The sequence below is a fragment of the Coloeus monedula genome (assembly GCF_965178545.1).
Source record: "Coloeus monedula genome assembly, chromosome: 11".
Taxonomy (NCBI): domain Eukaryota; kingdom Metazoa; phylum Chordata; class Aves; order Passeriformes; family Corvidae; genus Coloeus; species Coloeus monedula.
The window spans coordinates 6,035,676-6,055,966 of record NC_138791.1 but is presented as its reverse complement, the minus strand read 5'-3'; the positions used below and the strand labels follow the sequence as shown (position 1 = coordinate 6,055,966).

The 20,291-nt window shown below is 43.4% G+C and overlaps 1 protein-coding gene across 1 annotated transcript in view; it reads left to right on the top strand.

The window, feature by feature from the left end:
- POC1A (POC1 centriolar protein A) overlaps positions 1–15,540 on the top strand; it is a 44,549-nt gene extending 29,009 nt beyond the window's left edge. The window contains exons 10-11 of the mRNA XM_082288769.1: positions 3,686–3,823; positions 15,376–15,540. Coding sequence (XP_082144895.1) covers positions 3,686–3,823; positions 15,376–15,474 — 237 coding nt within the window. The 3' untranslated portion in view covers positions 15,475–15,540. The remainder of the gene's footprint in view (positions 1–3,685; positions 3,824–15,375) is intronic.
- The last annotated feature ends 4,751 nt before the right edge of the window (positions 15,541–20,291 follow it).

Here is a 20,291-nt window from a genome sequence, read left to right as displayed (position 1 = left end):
CCGGCATTTTTTAGTTGTCTCTTGCAGTTTGCTATGGCTGCACATGTGTTGTGTAGTTCATACCTGCCCCCCACCCCCTGATCAGCACTGTAATTATGGCCAGGATGCTGTTTAGCCAGAACAATTTTCATAAGAGGCTCAGTAAGAGACCTCTGGAATGAAGGCTGATTAATTTTCCCCTTCCCCCAAGTAGTTGCCTTGTGCTGTCTTTAAGTGGTTGCTATAAATAAATCACTTCTGTTTTCCTTTTGTCACTGAGAGCTGTATTGTATTCTGAAACTGCTCATCTCTTCTTCCTTTAATGTTCAGCTGCTCCTTGCTCTACTCCCAGTGCTTAATACGCAGATGTTGTAATAAGATATTTAATGGCAAAGACATTTGTTTGGTTGTGCCAAATAAATCGCGCACTTGAACTCTGAAATGAATTAAACCTCTGCAGCAGTGCCATTGTTTCTGGTGCCTGTCCCCAGGATTCAGCTGGCACTTTACCCACAGGTGAGTCAGATGAGAGCACAGGTGTCTCTGCCTGTAATTATGATGGTCATTGGTACTGAGACTGACACAATTATGTATTTTTGTGATGTTTTTCTAAATCTGTTAGAATTTAAATCCCTGGTGGCTGGCTTACCACATGATATAGATTGTCATAGCAGAAGGGTGTCTGTAGTTTGGTCTCTAAGGGTTTTCTTGTTCATTCTTGGGAACAGCAGCTGATTTAGTCTGCTTTTACAGCATTTGATAATGTTTCAGCATGGAGGCAATTTGGTTCTTCCTCAGCTGGGTACACACTTCCTAGAACCAAATAGTCAAAGACCTTGGTCAGTTGGAAGCCTCCTTTTTGGAAGTCACTGCTGTGACCCACTGTCACAGTGTTTATTTCCTGGCTGGCTGTGTCCCTGGTTTAGACAGAGGCACTAACTCAGACCCTCATTGCTGGAGGCTGTAGCTATCAGTTGTCTTGATGATGGTGAGCAGTAAGGAGCCTTTCAAGCAGCTGTGGTGTTTGAAATGGGACAGTATGCCATGTTGTCATGCTTCTGTTTCTAAATGTAGATATATTTCTATTCTTGGGGCTGTTGCCTTCAGGAGCCCCCATGGCCTTACTGGAGGTGGCTTACTTGGCTTTTTGTGGGGGTGGTATGTAGCCTGTGAGGTGAGCAGCAGAATGTGGCATCTGACAGCTCTGGCTTCAGCTTGACATGATGAGGGACCATCTGACCCCTAAAGCATCAGTGTGGGACCATCTCTGCAGTATTGCCCTTGCCAGACTCCTAAACTTTGTGAACTGTAGCAAAGAGAATATAGACTCTGAGTTCAAACCCCCGAAGCTTTTTATGAAAAGCTGTCTGACATATGCTGTAAAGATAGATGGAGAAAATCTGTTGGTACAGTCATTTTTCTGCTTTGTGAGTCAGCTTGTTCTAATGGGTTTTGAAGAGGATAGCTCATCATCATTTGGGGTTTTTAAGTGCAGGTTGTATGCAGTGTTAGCTCACTCAAATTTCTGCTGTGCCATGATTGACTGGCCTGAAGTTACATTATCAACATAAGCTAGTCAGCCTTAAAATAGAAAGAAAATGTTTTTTCGTGCTAGTTACCCATTGAAAAGCAGTGGTTTGTGGTTTTTGTTTGTTTTCACTTTTAAATTTAAGCAGCAAATAGCAGGTTTTTAAAACTGGATTGATCTCATCTCTGCAAGAACATATTTTAGTTGATAAAGTCAGTGCATCGGTGAGCAACGTGTGGCTCTTGGGCTCCCTGCAGCACAGGAGTAGCTGGAGCGTGGCTCCCATGCTGAGGCAGATCTGTGTGACCTGAAGTGTGGGCTGTGTTGGCTGAGGGCTTGTAGATAATCCAAATTATTCAAGCAGGTGGGAGGAAGGAAATTAGCAGAGGCTGGTGTGGCTGGTACCACCTGATACCCAGCTGCATCCCTGGCCTGTGGTGGAGCACAGTGATCCCTGTGGAGCTGTGGCTCTATGTGTCATTTAAACGTTTCCCTTCTTTCCTGCTCCTTATGCAAAATTGGCCATGTGAAGCTTGGCTGGAGGAGGATGGTTTGATTGGCAGGGTCTGAAAGGATGGTCAGCTCCTACTAGCAATTAGCAGCAAGGCATTCTCCTGTCAAAGCTGCTACTGCTGCAGCCTCTTTGTTCCTTTTCTTTTCCTCACCCCTTCCACTCTCCACCTTCCCTAGGTACTCATATTTCTGCTCCTTGTACTACTTACTGCATATTTTGCCTGTGTTGAGCTGGATCTCAGCCTTGGGAGCCTTTCTGTGGCCTCAGTCAGTGGCTCCCTGCAGCACAAGGGTTTTTGTGTATATTTTTAAAATATATATATAATTTTTTGTATGCGTGTATGTATCTTCATGATGTACTGAACAGTTTGGTGGTTAAAGTTATGTGAGCTGGTCTAAGGCCTTGTTGCAGTTTAGTTGCACATCTGCACACATCTGGCCTCAAATACAGGGAGGAACAGGTAGATCATTTCTGTGCTGGTGAGAAATGCATTCCTGCTGTTGCACAGGAGAGAAGAGACAGAGGCAAATCTTCATTTCTACTAGAAAAAGTACATGTGGAAGAACTTTTAGAGACTGTTTTTCAATCTGTCAGAATTCCTTGCCTCTTTGTTGGTTTGTAAACTTTATGTGAGTAATAAGTGCATGGGATGGAGCTGCGCCAGGCATTGGGCCACAGAGAAGTACGTTTTGAGAGCTGTGATCTTGGCTTGCGATTCAAATCTTGTCCATTAGTGTAAATTGAGAAACTGAAGTCTGTAGTTGCTTAACCAGTTGGCTACCTCCTTTAGTTAAACTTCTCTGAACTGCTTCTACTGGCAGTAATGCAGATAAACAATGCAAATAGTGTTTGTTCTACAAGAAAGATACCGTTTTGAAAGAAAAGGAAACAAGAATAAGTTCTTTAGTAGAGATCTATTTGTGTTTTTCAAACTTAATTTATTCTGAATGCAATATTCAAGCTTGAATAACTAAAACAGTTGAAACTTCAAAGTAAACTTGTTCTTAATCTCGTTGGGGAGGAAAACCAGTTCAAGATATAAACAAAATTAAAGTTACTAAATCAAAACAGTTCCAGTGCATATTGGAACTTCTTGCTTCTGCTGAACTTAACTATGGTACAATGTCTTTGCCTTCTTTCAACTACCAAACATGGAGAGAGGCTTTAACTTTACTGTTGGAGTGAAATAATCAGACTCCTCTGGGGTAGCTTACTTAATTCCTGTCATTGGGATGTAGTGCTTCCTTAAGCAGCTCCAGTAAGTCTTCATTTACCTGTAGTCTGTGCCTATGTGCCACAAGAGCACACCAAAGTTCTTTGCACATAGAAAACTTGAGCCTTGCAGGATTGCTTCAAGATTTTTTTCTAAGGTTTGCCTTTCCTGGTGGTAGTTTAAAAACAAACAAAAGCACACACAACCCCCCCCCCCCCCCCCCCCCCCCCCCTCCGAAAACAGCAAAACCACTCTCCACCTGGAGCAGGCAAACAAGTCAGCAGCTTTTCCTTTACCAGCTGTGGCAAGAACAATTCCTTTTCTCCTTTGCCTGTTTTTAATAGCATGGACTGTCTCAGCATAAACTGTCCTTTACCCTCCATGGAACAGAAATCCCTGTGTAGTTGTTTGCATTGCAACAGCAGATTATGTCTGTTTATTTTTTTAACAGTCAGAAATGGATTGTGGCATTCATCATAAGAAAACAAAAACTCAGGATTCTGGTAGGACCCATGAGCAGCAAGAGGAGGAGACCAGTCTTGCAAATACCCTGGAGCATATTATGGGACAGCTGGATGTTCTGACTCAGGTATGGTTTGCTTTTTAATTGGTAATGACAAAGGTACCTGTGACTGGAAGAATTGGGACTGTTTTGCAATAGTTTCATAGAATAATTATATGGCTAGTTCAAAACCTCTGCTTTTAGTAGTATTTTGATAAGTCTTTCGTTATCTGCTTCTCAGCTTACCTCTATCAGTTCCTTCACACTGACTTCCAGCTGAGGCCCTGCTCTTCCCCAGTTCCTTTATGCTGCAGTGTAGTAGGTGCTGCTGGAGCCAGCTCTGATAGACTGTGCTGTTAGCCAGGGTTTATCTAAGGTGATGCCTAAAGGGGTGGTTGGCAGAAGAGCTCTGTTTTGGTGAATAATCTGTCTCTCTTCTCTTCCCTGTTATACCACAGCCTATAGGTAAACTCTGTTCAGGTCCTGCTCCTTTCCCCCACCCAGCTTTCACCTACACAGTCCAATTTCTGCAGAATTATTCTCCCATCAACAAGTCTGGGCCCTTCTGTGCCTCTGGAAAAGCTGGAACATGCTTTTCACCCACAGCTACAAACAACTAATCCCTTGCTAAAACATTAACAAACAGTTCTTTCTTTGAGTCACTAAGCAATGCTTGAACAGAACCAGCCATGAATGGTGATCATCACAGAATATGTTTACTTAATAAGAATTTGGGGATAGAAGTGTTTTTTGATTAACTAAATAACTGCTCATTGTGGAGAAATACTGTTTCTGGTCAGTTGGACCTGAATTTCATTGTGGTTTTTTGAGGCATGTGAGAATCAGGGAGAAAGCACGGGGTGATAAACATTGGAGGTCTCCTGTAGCTGAGACCATGGTGGTAGGATGGAAAAAATCTGTTGGGAGGGCTTTTCTGTGAGCTTTAAATATTGTTTCTGAGTAAGAACAAGTAGGTCTTAAACAATTGGTATTGAACATACTGATTAGTAGTCTGAGTTAGCTCTCTGCTCTTGAGAGAGTTAACTTGTCAAAGTACTTGTCAAGGAGTGCAAGATGATGGGTTGGAGCGCCCATCAGGAGATTGAAGGCTGATTTAGGGATTAAAAAACATGCCACAACTACAGGCAGTCTAAAATAGTGTAGGATGAAACCCAAAAGGTATTTAAGTTCACTTGGCAGAAATGCAAAAAAGCACTTTTGCTGTGATCTTTAAAACACTGAACACTGGAGGAGGGGAGGGAAATCTTGTGTGACACTGGGCCCTCATACTTGTGAGTAAAAAGCAGCCCAGTGTATACACAAAATATTTTAATATTGTTTTTACATCTCCCTAGTAAGCTTGGAATGTGATTGTTATCTTTCATCACGTAAATCACATCCACATTTCTGATGATGGATGTGTAATGGCTCCTTTTCAACTTCATAGGTGTTTAGAGGAGGCAAATATTGCAGTAAACAGTATGTGTGGGATTTAACCTAAATATAAGCAATGCAAATATCTCTGTTGAAGATATTGTGTAACTGTAGAAAATTCTAAATGTTGTTTTAAACCTAACAGAAAGAGAAATTGAGATCAGTGGGGGAGGAATAAATTAGTAAGTTATAGGATAAAATTGGAAATAGTCTTGAAATAGTAAAAAACTAAAAAGCTGCCTTGAGTAACTGTGTTCTTCTACCTTTTACCTTTTTTGTAGCTTTTTTACCATCTTTGAAGTACTTAATTTCCCATTGGTTCTACTCTGTGTATGTTGTATCTTGTATTAAAACCATTTTAATGCACTTGTACAGGTTCCTGACATGCTGTTTTCATGCCAAGGTTTTGATATTTAGCGGTGACACAAACCGACACCAAACAAGCATTAGCAAATGAGCCTGGAAGAATTCCTCATTCCTGGACTAAGGCAGAAGGCACCTCAAAGAGGAGGGAGGTGGGCAGCTGGCAAGGCAGATGTGGAAGGCATCAGCTTGCATGTCTGAACTTTGGCTTTTCCAGTGCTGATGGCTGGTAGGAGAAGGCAGTGAAGCTCTAGAATGCAGCTCCAGCTGTTACCCCTCCTTCATGCAATTAGGTGTGCTCTGGTAGGAGCTGTGGTGTGTGCAGATCCAAGTGAAATGGGAGCAATGCCTGGTGCTGTGGGGTTGGTTGTCTTTCCAAGGCATTTCTTCCAAAGCACAAATGGGTGCTGCTCACTGCAGGCAGTAGGTTCTAACCAGTGTGTGTGTGTGTCAGCTTTGGGTCTGTTGACCTCTTGTTGAAAAAGGAGGACAGCACTGCTTCTTCAAAACAACAGGAAGCTTTCATAAATAACACATAACAGGTGTCACTATTTTTGCTTCTTGGAGAAGGGCTGAAGATGCACCTAGTGTTCTGTTAAAATCCTGAGTGTTGCTTGTTTAAAGAGAACTGTAAGGGCATAAGCAGGACCATCCAGTTGAAGGGAAAGGACATGTGTTATTTCCAGAAACCTTGTATTGATGTAACCGTCCATGGGCTTTTCAGGAATTTAATCTGTTAGCTCCATGGGATCTTGGATTTATTTCTCATGTGGTATCTTGAGTTCCTGTGTTCATTGTTCTTGTTGTAGATGTAATACTGTTACCATCATGTAAAGTAGCAGTGGGGAAGGTTAAAGTTGTGATAAACTACTTTGGGAAATTATGCTGATATAAGCCTAATTTATTTTCCTAATATTTTTTCTGTAGCTGTCATTTCAAGGTTTAAACCTGGTATCATGTAGAAGTGGGAAGGAGAGAAAATACTTCCAATTTCTGCTGAAAGAGGTGATAGTAAGACATCAGCTGTAGGCTGTCATCTCTTGCCAGCACACAGCTTTGTTCTGAGCTCCACACTGGAAGCTGCATCACCAATTATTAGTACCTTCCCTCTGCTGGCAGTAGATTTCCACATGGAATAAGGTGTCATGTGCTTGGATTCAGTGAGATTGTTTTTGTTCAATTCAGAGGTCTCTTCCAGCCGGTCACCAATCCCTGAGGCTGTGGAGGTGGTGTGCCCCACACAGGAGGATACACTGGAGCAGATTTGCTCCTTCAGCTGGGCACTTCTGTTCTCATCAGAGAGATGGATCAGAAGAATCCAGTGGCTGTTGTATATCACAACTAGCAGTAACCACTAGAGTGAATAGAAGCTTTGCTAAGCTTCATTCTTACGTTGTTGATATGATTTAATTCTTTAAGGTTTTGGCAACTTTCTTTCAACTGGTCTTCGATTCAATGAAACCTTTTTCTCCTCCTCCTCCCCAAAGCTCTGTCAGGATAGCTTTTGTTTTACTTGGAAGCAGGTGGTCTAATGTGACCTGACAGGGTCTTCATATTTTTTCCTAAAAGTGGTTTGTGTTTGGCCTTACATGGCTCTTTTTCAGAAGAGTAGCATATGCTTAATAATTCTGCTGCCTTGAAGAGTGAAGTTGAGACCTGGACGTAGGCCAGTTGTTCCCAGTAGTTTTGGATTACTTAGAAACCCTGGTTCCCCTCTGTAGGAAAGCAGGTAATTCCCGTCTGGCAAAGGAATGAGGAAGATGAGAGTAATAAATGTGTGATACGGATGCTTTGCTCCTCCCTTTCCTGCAGCTTATTATCTTGTCAGTGTCTCAGTGTTTAAAAATCCTCTACTGGCATTTTAGAGATGTGAAAAGGAAGAAAATGCAAACTGTTTATAATTTTATTTTTTTTATTGAAGACTGGATCTCAGTATCTCAGTGCCTATATGAAGAGTTGGGATAATTATTAAATTTAAGGGGAAAACAAGGTGACTTTCTCTCTTGGATAAACCTGGCACAGAAAGGTGTGTTTTGGCTGAAACAAAAATGTAGCAGATATCAAAGATTTGCTTGGTTCAGGTGTGTTTTCTGCATTTACAGTTGAACTGCCCTTCTGAAAAGATCATCTGTGAGTAACTGTCTTGGCTGCAGTGGAAAACTTGTATTTGCAGTGATCGTCTTCAGTTTAATGTACTCTTGTCCTCACTCCAAACACCTCCAGCTGTTGTGTTCACTCTGTTCATCTGTGGGCAGCAGGCACTGAGGCAAAAGCTGCTGGTTTTATGTGGGAAGGAAGATGTCTTCTCCAAATGAGGAGTTCAGAATCAGGTTAGCATAAAAATTCATAAATAGCTGCAATAATCCACCCACAGGAAATGGCTTTATATGCTTCCCCAAACTAATCTTGCATTGAAGCTGGGAGAAAACAACACAGTGAAATGGAGAAGACTTGATAAGCCTGTAAAATAATCCAAAGCCTGAATTGAAGGACAATCTAGCTCATGTGAGATTAAAGGATTATTTCACTCCAGAAAAAAGTGCAGGCAGAGGGAGGGAGAAGAATTTTTCTAAATTTTTTTTTAGCATAAAAAAAGACTTGGACACAAGTGAACTGCTTTTTAATTAAAGCTGAAAATGTTAATGTGTCCAGTACTTAATAATGAAAACAAGTAAAATCAAATTTTTATTCCTTTTTTGAGATGTGGTCTCGAGCCTGTGTTGGTGAGAGATGAATGTGTCCTCTCTTTTGAGAGGGACTGAATGTAAATTAAGCAACTGGTTTAGAACAATATATGCTTTTATGACTTCAAGTAGTTACAAGTCAAAAAGAAATATTTGGCTGGAGTGGGGATCATGTCCCAAGTGCTTCTACCTTTGCTGTGCACAAATATCTTGGTTTCTGTGTTGCTCTCAAGACCTGAGCACCCACAGACTACCAATGGACCCAATATACAAGAGAACACCTGCAAGTAATTTTTATTCCAAGAGAAACGGTTTGAAATCTGAAACACTAATAAAAGAAGTTCTCATCTGAAAAATCTGTGGAGTGTCAGATGAGCTTGGTTTTTAAATCTGAATTTAAAGGACATAGAGGCTATTTCTTATGAGTCAGACCCATCTCTTAGAGATTCAGTAGCTTTGATCTCTCACTCAAATTAAGTACCCTGCTTATTGCCAGTCCTCTGTGTCATTGAGCAGAGCTACTTTTTTTTCCCCTGAAATTTACTTCCAAAATATGCTTGTTATAAAATCTTGATGCAAATACATTTTTCTTCTTTCTAAGAGTGCTTAAATTAAATGTGCTCTGAGGGATATTGCTGTGTTAGCAGGACACTCTCTGAAGGCTGGCCCTTCAGAAGTGCTGATCCTCTCCTTGGATGTTCACAGGACCTTCACCTTCCATTTTCCTTCAATGGGAAGGAATACTAAACACCTCCCACAATTTGTTTTCACACGCAGACTTTGAAGATTAATATATATTGTTATTCAGCTATTGGATACCAGCAGCTGAGTTCATTTAGGTGAGTGATTTGCATCCTCTCAGAGGCAAGGGATGGATATGGGAAGGCTTTGAAGTCTTTGTGGTTTTGGGGAAGACTCTGGTCATTTGGGGTTCTAACCTCTGTATTGTGCAGTTGCTGTCATGGTGTGTGCTTGGACACTTTGTTGTAACCCATCCTGACTGGCTGTGTTTTATTCTGTGGTGAAACTGGAAGTCTCCTGACTCCTTTTGCTGTGCTGGCCCAGCCCCAGAGGTCTGGGAGCTCTGCACCAAGGAAACTGCACAGAAGCCATCAGCCATTCCCTTCTAGAAACATGCAGGATCTGATGTAAGTGCCATCAGTTTAGCTTTGGCTGATCAGCTGTCAAGACTAAAGCAACAGCAAGGTGTGATGAAACATTTTTAGTCAGAGGGCTTTAAATGGAAAGACTCAGTTGCAAGGGGCTTAATGTGCCTTGCATCTCCACCCTGCGTGGATGAAATTGGCAGAGCCTGTGGCTCATCTTTGTAGCTGGGATTGATTTAATACGAAGGACAACCTTATCTGTGCCCCAGGATCACTATGGTACTGGTACTGACCATGCTGCTTTCTGTGGCAAATACTGGATGGTACTGGAATTTTCGGGTATGCTTGTGTGATTTTCCTGCTGTGAAAAGCACAGTGAGCACTGCAAGGGATCACTTGTTGCTGTGCTGAGTACCACAGGAAGAGATTTGTGCATTACACCAAAGTTGTTCCTATAATTTAGTGAAAGGGTTGGTAAACTGTAATTCAGGTATGTGCAGAAAGTGAGGTGGATGGGACTATGAGCTCTCATGCCCTGCACTGGAGAAGAGACAAAGCGGTTGTTTAGCCACACAACTTCTTGAGCAGGTCTCTGTGTGGGGATCCTGATGAGGCCAGGCTAGTGCTGACCTTTGTCCTTCTGCAGGCATTGTCATGGATTCGTGATCCATGTGACCCCACAGTGATCTTGGATGAATGTGCAACACCTGCATTGTGGGGTTTGTGGGTCTTTCTGACTCAGAGCTGTACAGCAGCACTGATCAAGATGTTCCTGTCCAGCCACATGGAAGCTAAGTGTGTTGTAGGAACAATAATAAAAGTTTGTGGAATTTGAAGCATGTTACAAAATAAACCCAGGAAAATTCATGGCGTTGAGTTAGAGAAAGGGGTAGTGCTGAGTCTTCGCCCACTAACTCAGCCTGGTGTGAAATATTCTATGCAAATAGGCTTTGTGAAAATTCACCTTAGAGTTTGCCTTCAAAGCCATTGAGATGGTGAGGAGCTACATACCTGATTTAAAATGTCATCTTGTTTTAGTCTGATGCACATGAGGAGCTATCATTTCTGTTAGAAATCACCCCACATTTTATTTTAAACCAAAACCCACCTTAATTCTATTTGATCTCTGAGGTTAAGGCTTTGACCACTGGAGTAAGGCTGGTGCTTGCAGGCATTCGTTTGCTACATAAAGTGTTAATTGCTGTGAAAGCTTCATGCCTTGTTCTACTGTGAGATGAGACTTACCTCCTCACTTAGTCTAAACTGCCAGCTCTTGCTGAGAATGCTTTCAGAGCATGCAGAACGTTGGTAGCTGGCTTGGGTGCCATCTCAAAGCTGTTAAGTTACAATTTGCAAAGAGGGCAGCCCAGCTCCCTTTACGTGTGCTTGGTAGGAGCAGGGATCTGCTCTGGGGGTCCCGAGTGCAGCTGCTGAGGTGGAGTGTGTTGGGGCAAAACCCATATGGGAGGAGGAGAAGCTGTTCTTGCCAGACAGGTTCATGCTTCAACTCTCCCTGCATAAGTTCTCCCATCAGCCTTTCAATCGTGCAGCTGCAGTTTGGAGTTGTAAACTGTGGTTACTGGCAGGAGTTAAGGCTTTTTTTCTCCTGTAAAAGGTGTAGGTAAGGCTACCCCCGTGCAAACCCTTCCTGTGGTAGTTTGTTTCACTCATTGCATTAGTTTAGAGAAAGGGCTCCCAAGCTTAATTTACCTGGGTACCACCTGGATGCTAAGGCAGCATTTTTATGATGCAGTTTATTTGTATTTCTTGGCCGTATTTGGGAATAAAGTGGGCTCTGAAATTGCTGCTTTTAGGGAAAACCGTAAGAAGTTACAGCAGGACATCTTTGAAAATACACCAGCACTGGCCATGCTTGTTACAGAGGGCAGAGCTCTTAAGCCTGCAACTCCAGGTCAAACTTGACAAGTGTCATTCTGTAAATCCATGGGCCATCTGTAGTCTTCAATGGACCTCTTAAAAACCATCAATCCCTAAGTTCTTCCTTGACCCACACAGTGGAGTGGAGAAACTGTGGGTACAGAAACTTACAAACTTCTGCATTTTTTTGTGTGTTCATTGTGGGTGAACTTTCTTTATAAATTGAAAAGAAAATGCTGTCTTCATAAATTAAGATGTCAGATAGGAAAGAAAAATCTGAGGAGGCAGAAGTAATGTTTTTTCTTGAGCTGTTTGATATGTTAGTGCTCTGCAAAATCTTTTAGCATATGCTTAGAAAAACCAGTGGAGCAAACGTTTGAGGATCTTTTTAAGTAAAGCTAGAAAACTACTTCTGCCTCCTTTGAGATCAATGGAGAGAGGGATTTTCTGCTATGAATAAACAAGAATAGAAGTGCAAGTGTCCTATTTTTTCTGCGCAGAGCCAAGAGCTCATCGATGGCACAGTCACTGTGCAGGATCGTATCCCTTGTAGGTTCAGCCAAGCTGTTGTTACTTGATCTGAGGAACTGCCCTGTCCATACTTTTTGGGGGGGTTGCCTGATTACTGGTGGTCAGTCAGGCAGTTCTCTGTCCCCTGTGCTATTGCATGGCTAACTCGGAGCCACTGTGACTGCGTACTGGAAAGGCCCTGTGCTGCACCTTTGGCCTTGCAGAGTGTCCCTTAGCGGGGTGAGTTGAGCATTAGTTATTCCACCCTGCTGTGCCCTTGCCCGCCTTGCCCCCCGCTCCAGGTTAAGTCCTGCTTTAGCTAATAGCAGCCATCTGGCTGGCTGCATCTCTCCTGGCAGGGGCTCCCTGGCTGCTCCAGAGGCTTGCTGGCGACCTCTGCTCCCTTGCTCTGGTCTCTGCTGTTCAGGTTTCCTTTGGTGCTGGTAGAACTGGTTTCTTTCAGCATTCAATTAGCACCTGGTTCCTCTTATCTGTCCTCCTCAAAAGCCCCTCCAGGGCTGCTGCAGAAGCTTCAGCCCTGAGGCCAGTGGTTTTTTTAACTGTCTCTGCTGCTTAATCAAACATGTTTAAGAGGGACTGAGGAAAAGATACCGATGAAAGCATCTTGGAACAGCATCCCAAATCACTGTTATTTGGGTTGAGGGGGTAAAAATAACATGGAGGAATAGGATAAGGGGCTTGTCATCAGGTAAGCAAGTGTGACTACTGGGTGCCTCATTTTAGGTGTCCTGGGGGAGAATGGGAATGAATATTCCCCTGAACTTATAAGTAAATAGGAGGCAAATTTTTATTTCTCCGTAGTTTCTCTTTAATGTTTCCAAAGAGAAGAGCGGGTTTTTTCAGTGCTGAGTCTTTGAAGATAAATGAAGACAAATGTTGCAGGAAGTGTTGGTAGAAGTGATTTAAGTTTTCTGTGAAAAATTCCCATATTCTATTCTGGTGCCCACAGTAATGCTCAGTATATTACTGTAATGTCAGAAATATTCCTTAAAAAATAGTTTGATTTTTTTTCTCGTTTAAGCCTAAACTGTTATCCTTCTGCCAATTTGAGCCAAGACTTTAATAAATTATCCAGCATTTACTCCCTGGTGTGTAATGGAGACATGTACTGTATTCCTGACGCACCAGGAAGCCCAGATCCTGCCACAGAGTGCTAACCTGGTTCTAGTGAATGTTCACTGAATCTGGCTAACAGTGTTCTTGCCCTTGGCTTAACTGCTGGTTTGTTATCTTTGAGAAGCCATAGCAAAAGCATGCAGGAGTTGAATAGGTGCAGTTTCATTTGCCTCCTGAGAAGGACTTGCTTTATAAATAGCAACATGGAAATATTGTAAAACTTTCAGCTGCTAATAAAGGAGCTTTTCTGTGCAAGTTACAATGTAGCACTTACAGCAGCTGGGCAGTATTTGTGCTTACCCTTACCTTCCTGGGATGTCAGATGCCCTGTCTATTTATATTCATCATATATTCAAGTCTAAATGGACTTTAGTCATTGATTCCTACTTTGGATTTCCTGAATTTCATTTCTGACTGCTACTTTTCCACTTTTAGTTTCCAAAAAATACTTACTACAAGTTTTCTGCTTTTACTTACATGCAATTTCCATTCCAATAAACATTTTCCTTACAGCTTTCTCACAAATTCAACACTTTGTGAAATCTGCTTTACTTGTGTCTCATGGTGCCGTGTGTAGCAGTAACTCCTATTGATGGGATCATGGTGGCATTAAATCATGGAACAGAGGAACCACGAGTGATCTGGGCATTGCTTCTGGCAAGGCAGTGTGACTGGGACATTCATTCAGCTGATTATCTGTCTAAAGGAAATTTGATGCAATGTTTCATTCTCCCCCTTTTTAATGGAGTGCTGAGTTACTAGTTCATTTTTTAAACAGAAAAGCCAGGATCCCTACTGGCTTTCCTTCTCTGGTTGCTTGAAGGATAAGATCTTTGCTGTAAACCCCTGGTAGACATTCAGCCTGCTGTGTTCTGCCCTTGGTAGCTTTATTCCTGGTTTCCAAGACAGTCACTAGGCAATGGCATGGCTTGGATGTGAAAAAGATTAAGTCTTCTCTCCTTTGAATAGATGGGAGGGCACCTTCTGGCTCTGGGGCACCTGGGATGTTACCTGCTGGCTCCACAATGTTTCTTCTGGTTCTCTGTGTGCTGCAATTCCTATGCCTCAAAGGGATGGAAATAGAGGAGGAAAAACATAAATGCAGCTGGTACTGTAGCCCACAGAATATTTGGGCAAAGCAGGGTTTATTCTTTTAGGTGAAGCTTTCTACTGCTGCAGCAGGGCTCTTCTGCCTTGTCACAGGTCAGAAATAAGAAATATATTAGAAATAAGCTTTGAACTCTGTTTAGGGAGGAAAAAAGGGTGCATTATGATGCACTGGACAACCTCCAGCCCTTCCTGAATTCGTTGATGCAGAGTCTTGCAAGATGGCTTTGCCTTAGTGCCCGCTGTTGTTTTTACTATGTCTGTTTTCTCTTCTCCCCCATGACTTGTCTCATTCCCCAAATCATTTTACAGCAGACTTTTCTTAGTCTCAAGTGGCCTTAGCCAAGCTATTTCCTCTCTTTGTGCTTTCGTTTCCCCAGCTGTAAAATGGGGATAATGAGACCTGCTTGCTTTTGTCAGGCACTTAGAGATGTGCTTACGAAATGCGCTATTAAAAGGCTTTCTATGTATAACTGCTATACAAACAGCGGTTGTCCAAGTTTATTTGAATTACTTTATTAAAGTCCAAAGTTCTGAACATCCTTTGTTTTTAGCAGAGGATGTTATTTATGCAGTAAAAATGCCCAAAATGTGAAGCTATTGATCATTGCTGATAAGTTTATGGATATTAAAGCATTAAATCATCACCACCCATTATCGGCTGTTCTGGTGTCTGTGGAAGCTGAAAGTGGTTGTGCATAGCTGGGGCCCTTGATTATCTTGGAGTGATCAATAAAAGGTTTTCAGCAGAAGCTTTTATTGCCACGTGGTTAAAATGTTCTTCCTGTGCATCCTGTACATGATGACTTCAGCTCGAGGAGAAAGAGAACAATCTTTTGCAGGGTACCTGGATTACACAAAGAAATGCAGGCATTATGCTGAGGTAGATATTGCCACTTGGAGTTTTTCCTCTCCATCTGCTGCATTGTCTTAGGCTGGGAAGGTTTTCTTGCCTTTCATGGTGCTTGTCCAGCAAGTTTTGAATTTTTTAATTACAGCAGACCCACAATGTTGAGGGAGGGGAGGAAACAGCTGGAAGCAAAGGGGTAAATTCAGAGCCATAACTGAGCAAAATTGTTTAAAATCTGTGTGTCTCATTAGCAGAAATGTGTCTGGTGGCTCTCCAGTGTCTGCCTCATGAACTTGTCCAGGAAAGGAAATGCAGAGCCCAGTCTGAAAGCACGAGTGCTGAAACGGGTGCTTGGTGTTGTCTGCAGGAGAACTTTGTGCCCACCATCTTTTACTGCTCCCCTCTGAAGTCATGTGGGGCTCTGCCCTGCTAAAATGCTGACACTGGAGTTCCAGCCATGAAATACCTCAAAATATTCCTGTGAATTTAGCATCTTCTTGGGCACTGAGAGTACAGTGTGCAGTATGTCTTTGTGAGCAGCTCAACAGCAGCTTTCACTTTGTTTTGCAGACAATTTCTATCCTGGAGCAGAGGCTGACGCTCACTGAAGACAAACTGAAGGAATGTCTTGAGAATCAGCAGAAAATAATTCAGAACAAAACGAACTGATTTCCTGAGATCAGACAGGAGCTGAAGGCATTGGGAGGTTTGAGGTTGTTTGTGTTCCTAACAGACTGTGTGTGACTTGCTTTAACAATTTTGAGCACAATCTATTTTTCAATTGGAATGTATAGTTAATGTATCTGTAAATAGCTTTGTTGCTTCACTAAAATAAAAACAATATTTTATTCGTAAGTGTGGGTAACAATTGTGATCTCTTGTGCTTTCCAGAGGTACAGCAGCCAGCATGTGGACTGAGTACTAACCAGGAAGGTCACATCTTTCCTGTCTCTGGTCCTGCTAAGTTCGTTTTAAAGTGTGTGAGCATCTTGGAGTTGCCAGATGCCTGGCCCAGGCTGTATTAGGCTTGTTGCTGAGGTGTGTGCTGGCTGTAGGTGAGAAGCAAAGTGCTCTCAGGATCTTTGGGGCAGTGGTATTTCACCTCTGGTCTGGGACCATGTAGAGCAGGTGAGGTCTTGTGCAACTGACACCTGGAAGGGTTTGTCTTAGCTGAGTCTCACATGGCAAATCTGACACAGCAGTTGAGATCCTGGATGATATTTGTGCAGAGGTGATTAAATCCAACACATTTAAGCATGCTCCCGTGTGCAGTATAGGAAAAACAAATTAATGGGGCTGGAACAAAGGCCCCAGTGTGTCAGATGCAGCGTGATTTCCAAGGAGATTTTACTTCATCTTTGCTTCTTAAATTAAAGGCAGGACAAAGGGAGAGGAAGGCAACTAAGCAGTGCAATGTTTTCTCCATCATGGAACTCTCTTCTTCTCATACTGGACTGCCTTTAATTTTCAGTCATTTTGCAGATGTTTTCACAGTTGAGTAACTCATCACTGGCACCCTCCTCCCGTCATCGCTCCTCCTGACTTTTTTGGGACTTGAGCAGGTGTTCAGTATGTAGCTGCACAAGAATTTGGACTTCTGGGAGATCCTGTTTCCAACACCTCTTCTGCTAACACATACTGGAGGTCTCCTTTCTTGCAATAAACTCTGACCCACATTCCTGGAGAAATCAGCTGCAGGAACTTGAGCACCTCAGGGTTAATGTAACCCTCCTCACCCCTGTCTGTCTGACCTCTGCAGACAGGGAGGCTGCCTCGGTCCCTGCCCTTGGTGGTACCTCGTGCCACCAGCACCTGCCAGCCTTGCACAGCTTCCAGGGCCTCCATCTCCACATGTGTTGTGGCACTCTGGATGCTTACCTGAGGATGGGCTGGCATCCTTACTTCACATGGGCTTTAGCTGGTTTTAAGGCCAGGCCGTGTGGGTTCGGCTTTGGGATGGTTTTTGGTGTTGCACCTGTTTTGTTACAGGCTGTTACAGAACAGCACCTTGGGGGTGTTAATGCTCCTCATCCCACCTGGTGGGAGCTGCTTGTGTTTTCCTGCCAGCACTAAGAAGCTTCTGGTCTCCTTCCCTCCTGGTTCTTTGTACATCTCTAAGAACCCCTTGCTGGCATGATCACAGTATTTCACTCCTTCATTTGTGGGAGGCTGAGAGCTTTCTTATTTCCATGCTTGGTTGATGATGAGTTTCTCTCTGCTCTGCCACAGACTTTGTTTTGTGTTTCCAGGCTCTGAGTCTGATAAATCATTACTTTCCCTTAATGGAATCAATTCAGTGGTGATATTCTGTGCTCTTGCTCTAAGCTTTCAGTGGCTTTTTGCTGAGAGACTGACATCATTTTCATTGAAATGAGCTTGTGTGGTGATGCAGATGGGTGGGGAGGAGGGGACTCAAAGGTACTGTGGCCAATTTGCTGTTAGAAAAAGGCTGTTCCTGCCTTGATCTGCCACTGAAGTGATGACAAAAATCAGTTGCAAGAGCCTAAACTTTCCACTTGATCCTCAGTGTTGTGGACTGGCCTTTGGGACTGGGGTGTGGAGGGGAAAATTTAAGCATTCCAACAGCATTTTTAAGCTCACTTGGTCAGAGCATGGTGCTAATAATGCCAAGGTTGTGGATTTGATCCCTGTATGGGCCATTCATTTTAGAGTTGAATTCAGTGATCCTTGTGGGTCCCTTCCAAATCAGAATATTCTGTGATTCTGGGGTTTACTTTAAAAATAGCCTTTGCATCCTTTTAATGTGTAGTTTCTAATGTCTTAGAGACCACAGAAGCAATCTGTGTGTGGTTTTTTAGACAGGATGGCAGTACAATTGACACATATGATGTGTGCTTACAGGTGTCCACATTTGGGCATGTTTGATACAGATGCTTTTCCTTTTCGGATGTTCTGAGTGAATCCATTTGGAAGATGTAATTGTGCCTCTAAAATAGATGAAGTGCTCAAGTGCTGAGGACAAGTGGGATGTAGGGTGTTGTGTTTTAACCCCATTTGGCATCTAATCCCCACACAGCCCCTCAGTCACTCACCCCAAGTGGGATGGGGAAGAGAATCAGAAAAGTAAAAGTGAGAAAACTTACGGGCTGAGATAAAGACAGTTGATCAGGTAAAGTAAAATGTGGAACTCATTCACCGCTTCCCATGGGCAGGCAGGTGTTCAGCCATCCCCAGGACAGCAGGGCTCTGTCACCTGTAGTGATGACTTGGGAAGACAAATGCCATCACTCTGATTGTCCCCCCTTTCTCCTTCTTTCCCCAGCTTTATATGCTGAGCATGATGCCATGAGGTCTGGGATATCCCTTGGATCAGTCAGGCTCGGCTGTCCTGGTTGTCCCCCCCCAACTCCTTGTCCCTCAGCCTCCTCTCTTGGGGTGGGGTGAGAAGCAGAAAAGGCCTTGACTCTGTGTAAGCACTGCTCAGCAACAGCTAAAGCATCCCTGAATTATCAGCTCTGTTACCAGCACAAATCTGAAACAGCCCTATAGGAGCTACTAGGAAAAAAAGTAACTCTAATCCCACCAAAAGCAGCAGATCGGGAAAATTGCTTTTCTGGACTTAACTTCTTGTCCCATGTTGTTGTTGTTTTAGAGGTAACCCAGGGTGGGTGCATAGGTGTGGAGAGTCAGGAGGAGAGGGAATCTAACAAAACCTCTGTGTGATTTAGGTGGCAAGAAAGGTAATCTGAAAATATTCTGACAGTGTTATCTCCCTTCAAATCTCAGCAACTTCATTTTCCCCCTTACAACCCTCTTACCTGGAGTAGGACTTCTGAAGGCTGGCTATTGCTTGAGAGGCAGGCAAGGCTTGGAAAAGACAAGATTTCCATTTTAATCCTTGTGCTTAAAGATTGAGCAACAACCTCAAAAAAAAAAAAATCTTAAGGAGCCCAAATCCTATTGCCTGTCTTGTCCTGAGGCTCCATACTTTCTTTATCTACTGAGCACCACAGTTTTTGAGTACTGAAGAGAGAGTAGCCTCTAGAGTGAGTTAAACCCACTTCCATTTTTACACTCACGATCTTTTTTTTTAATGTGGGCACATCTGCAGTGTCCCATTTGTGAAGCTGTTAACTCGGGGAGCAGTGGAGCAGCCGAGTGAGGAGCAGCCTGTGGTTTGTCCTTGGGCTGACATGGCCTCTGCGCTGCTTGAGGACAAATCCTGCCTTGAAAACCTCTTGTGGTGAGCTCTGTGCAGGGGGCGGCTACGAAGAGTTAAGGATTTTGTTTTGGATTTCCAAGGCAGGGTGGAAGCCAAGTTCTTAAAAAAGTAGTTTAATTTGTTGCCATTACATTTGCCAGACATATGACCTCACTAAACTTTCAGCAAGGGTTCTTTGTGCTGAGATTGGCCCCTGGGGAGCCCGGTGCTGCTGCAAATGGCTTTTTGGCTGCTGTGAGTATGGAGCATGTTAAACATGACCGTGATCTGTGAAAAAGTAAGAATCTTCAAGCACTGCCCACTTTCCTTCCTGTCTGGGAGCTGGAATTGGACAGATGTGACAGCAGAGCTCGTTACTGAATAGGCAGAAACAGCAGAGCACTGTGGTACTGACTCTCCTGGCCGGGAAGTGCAATGGCCAGGAGCATCCTGTGCCCACAGGCTCGTCACTGGACATGAGTCCACCAGCTAACTAGGAAATAAAATCCAACTATGATCTAAGTAGCTGGGCTAAAACTAGCCAGCCTCGTGGTACAAATCACTTATTATATAACCTCTTTAAAGAGCTGCTTTTGAACGAAATGTTTTTTGAAACACGAGTGAGTAGGAGGGGAGGGAAGCGAATCGTTTTACAAAGGTTTGTCACTCTGACGTGAGAGCAGGGCTGTGTTTCTTCTCTTGCTTTTGGAAACGGTTGGTCTGCAAGTGCTTCTCAAGTGGCTGGACCTGTAGTTTTGGAAAGGAAATAAGCTGGGAAAGAAGATTCTCTTATTGATACTCCTCTGCGTATTTGACCTGGATTTAGTGTGCTGTAGGAAGTTTTACGTGTGTCTCAGGGAAAGCTGGGATCTATTTGTAGCTCTGCAACAGAGCTGTCACTGCAGGCAGACATCACTCTTCAGTCCCCCTGTTCTCCTTGTCAGGGGAGACGTCTGTAAATTACTTCCTCTGTCGAGGTACAGGTTCCATGAAAGAAGAGCTCATCAGAGATTTGAATGTGGGGTGTCAGTGAAGAGAGTGATGGGCTTCCAGGGCACAGGTCTCTGGCATCCCTTACCTTCTCCCTGTCTCCTTGCAGCACAGCAGCCAGTGCTGCTGGTGAAGGGGTGCTGAGAGCCTTTGTGTTGCACTGCACAAGTGGTGGCTGTTGCCTCAGGTGGAGTTTGAAGTGTTCTGGTATCACTGCTGAGCAAAGGCAGGGGTACATGGTTAAACCAGCAAGCTGGGAGAGGGTGCTGTGGGGTGGTTTCTGGTGGGGGATGAGCATCATGAACACCTGGGGATGTTCCAGCAGCAGGTCATT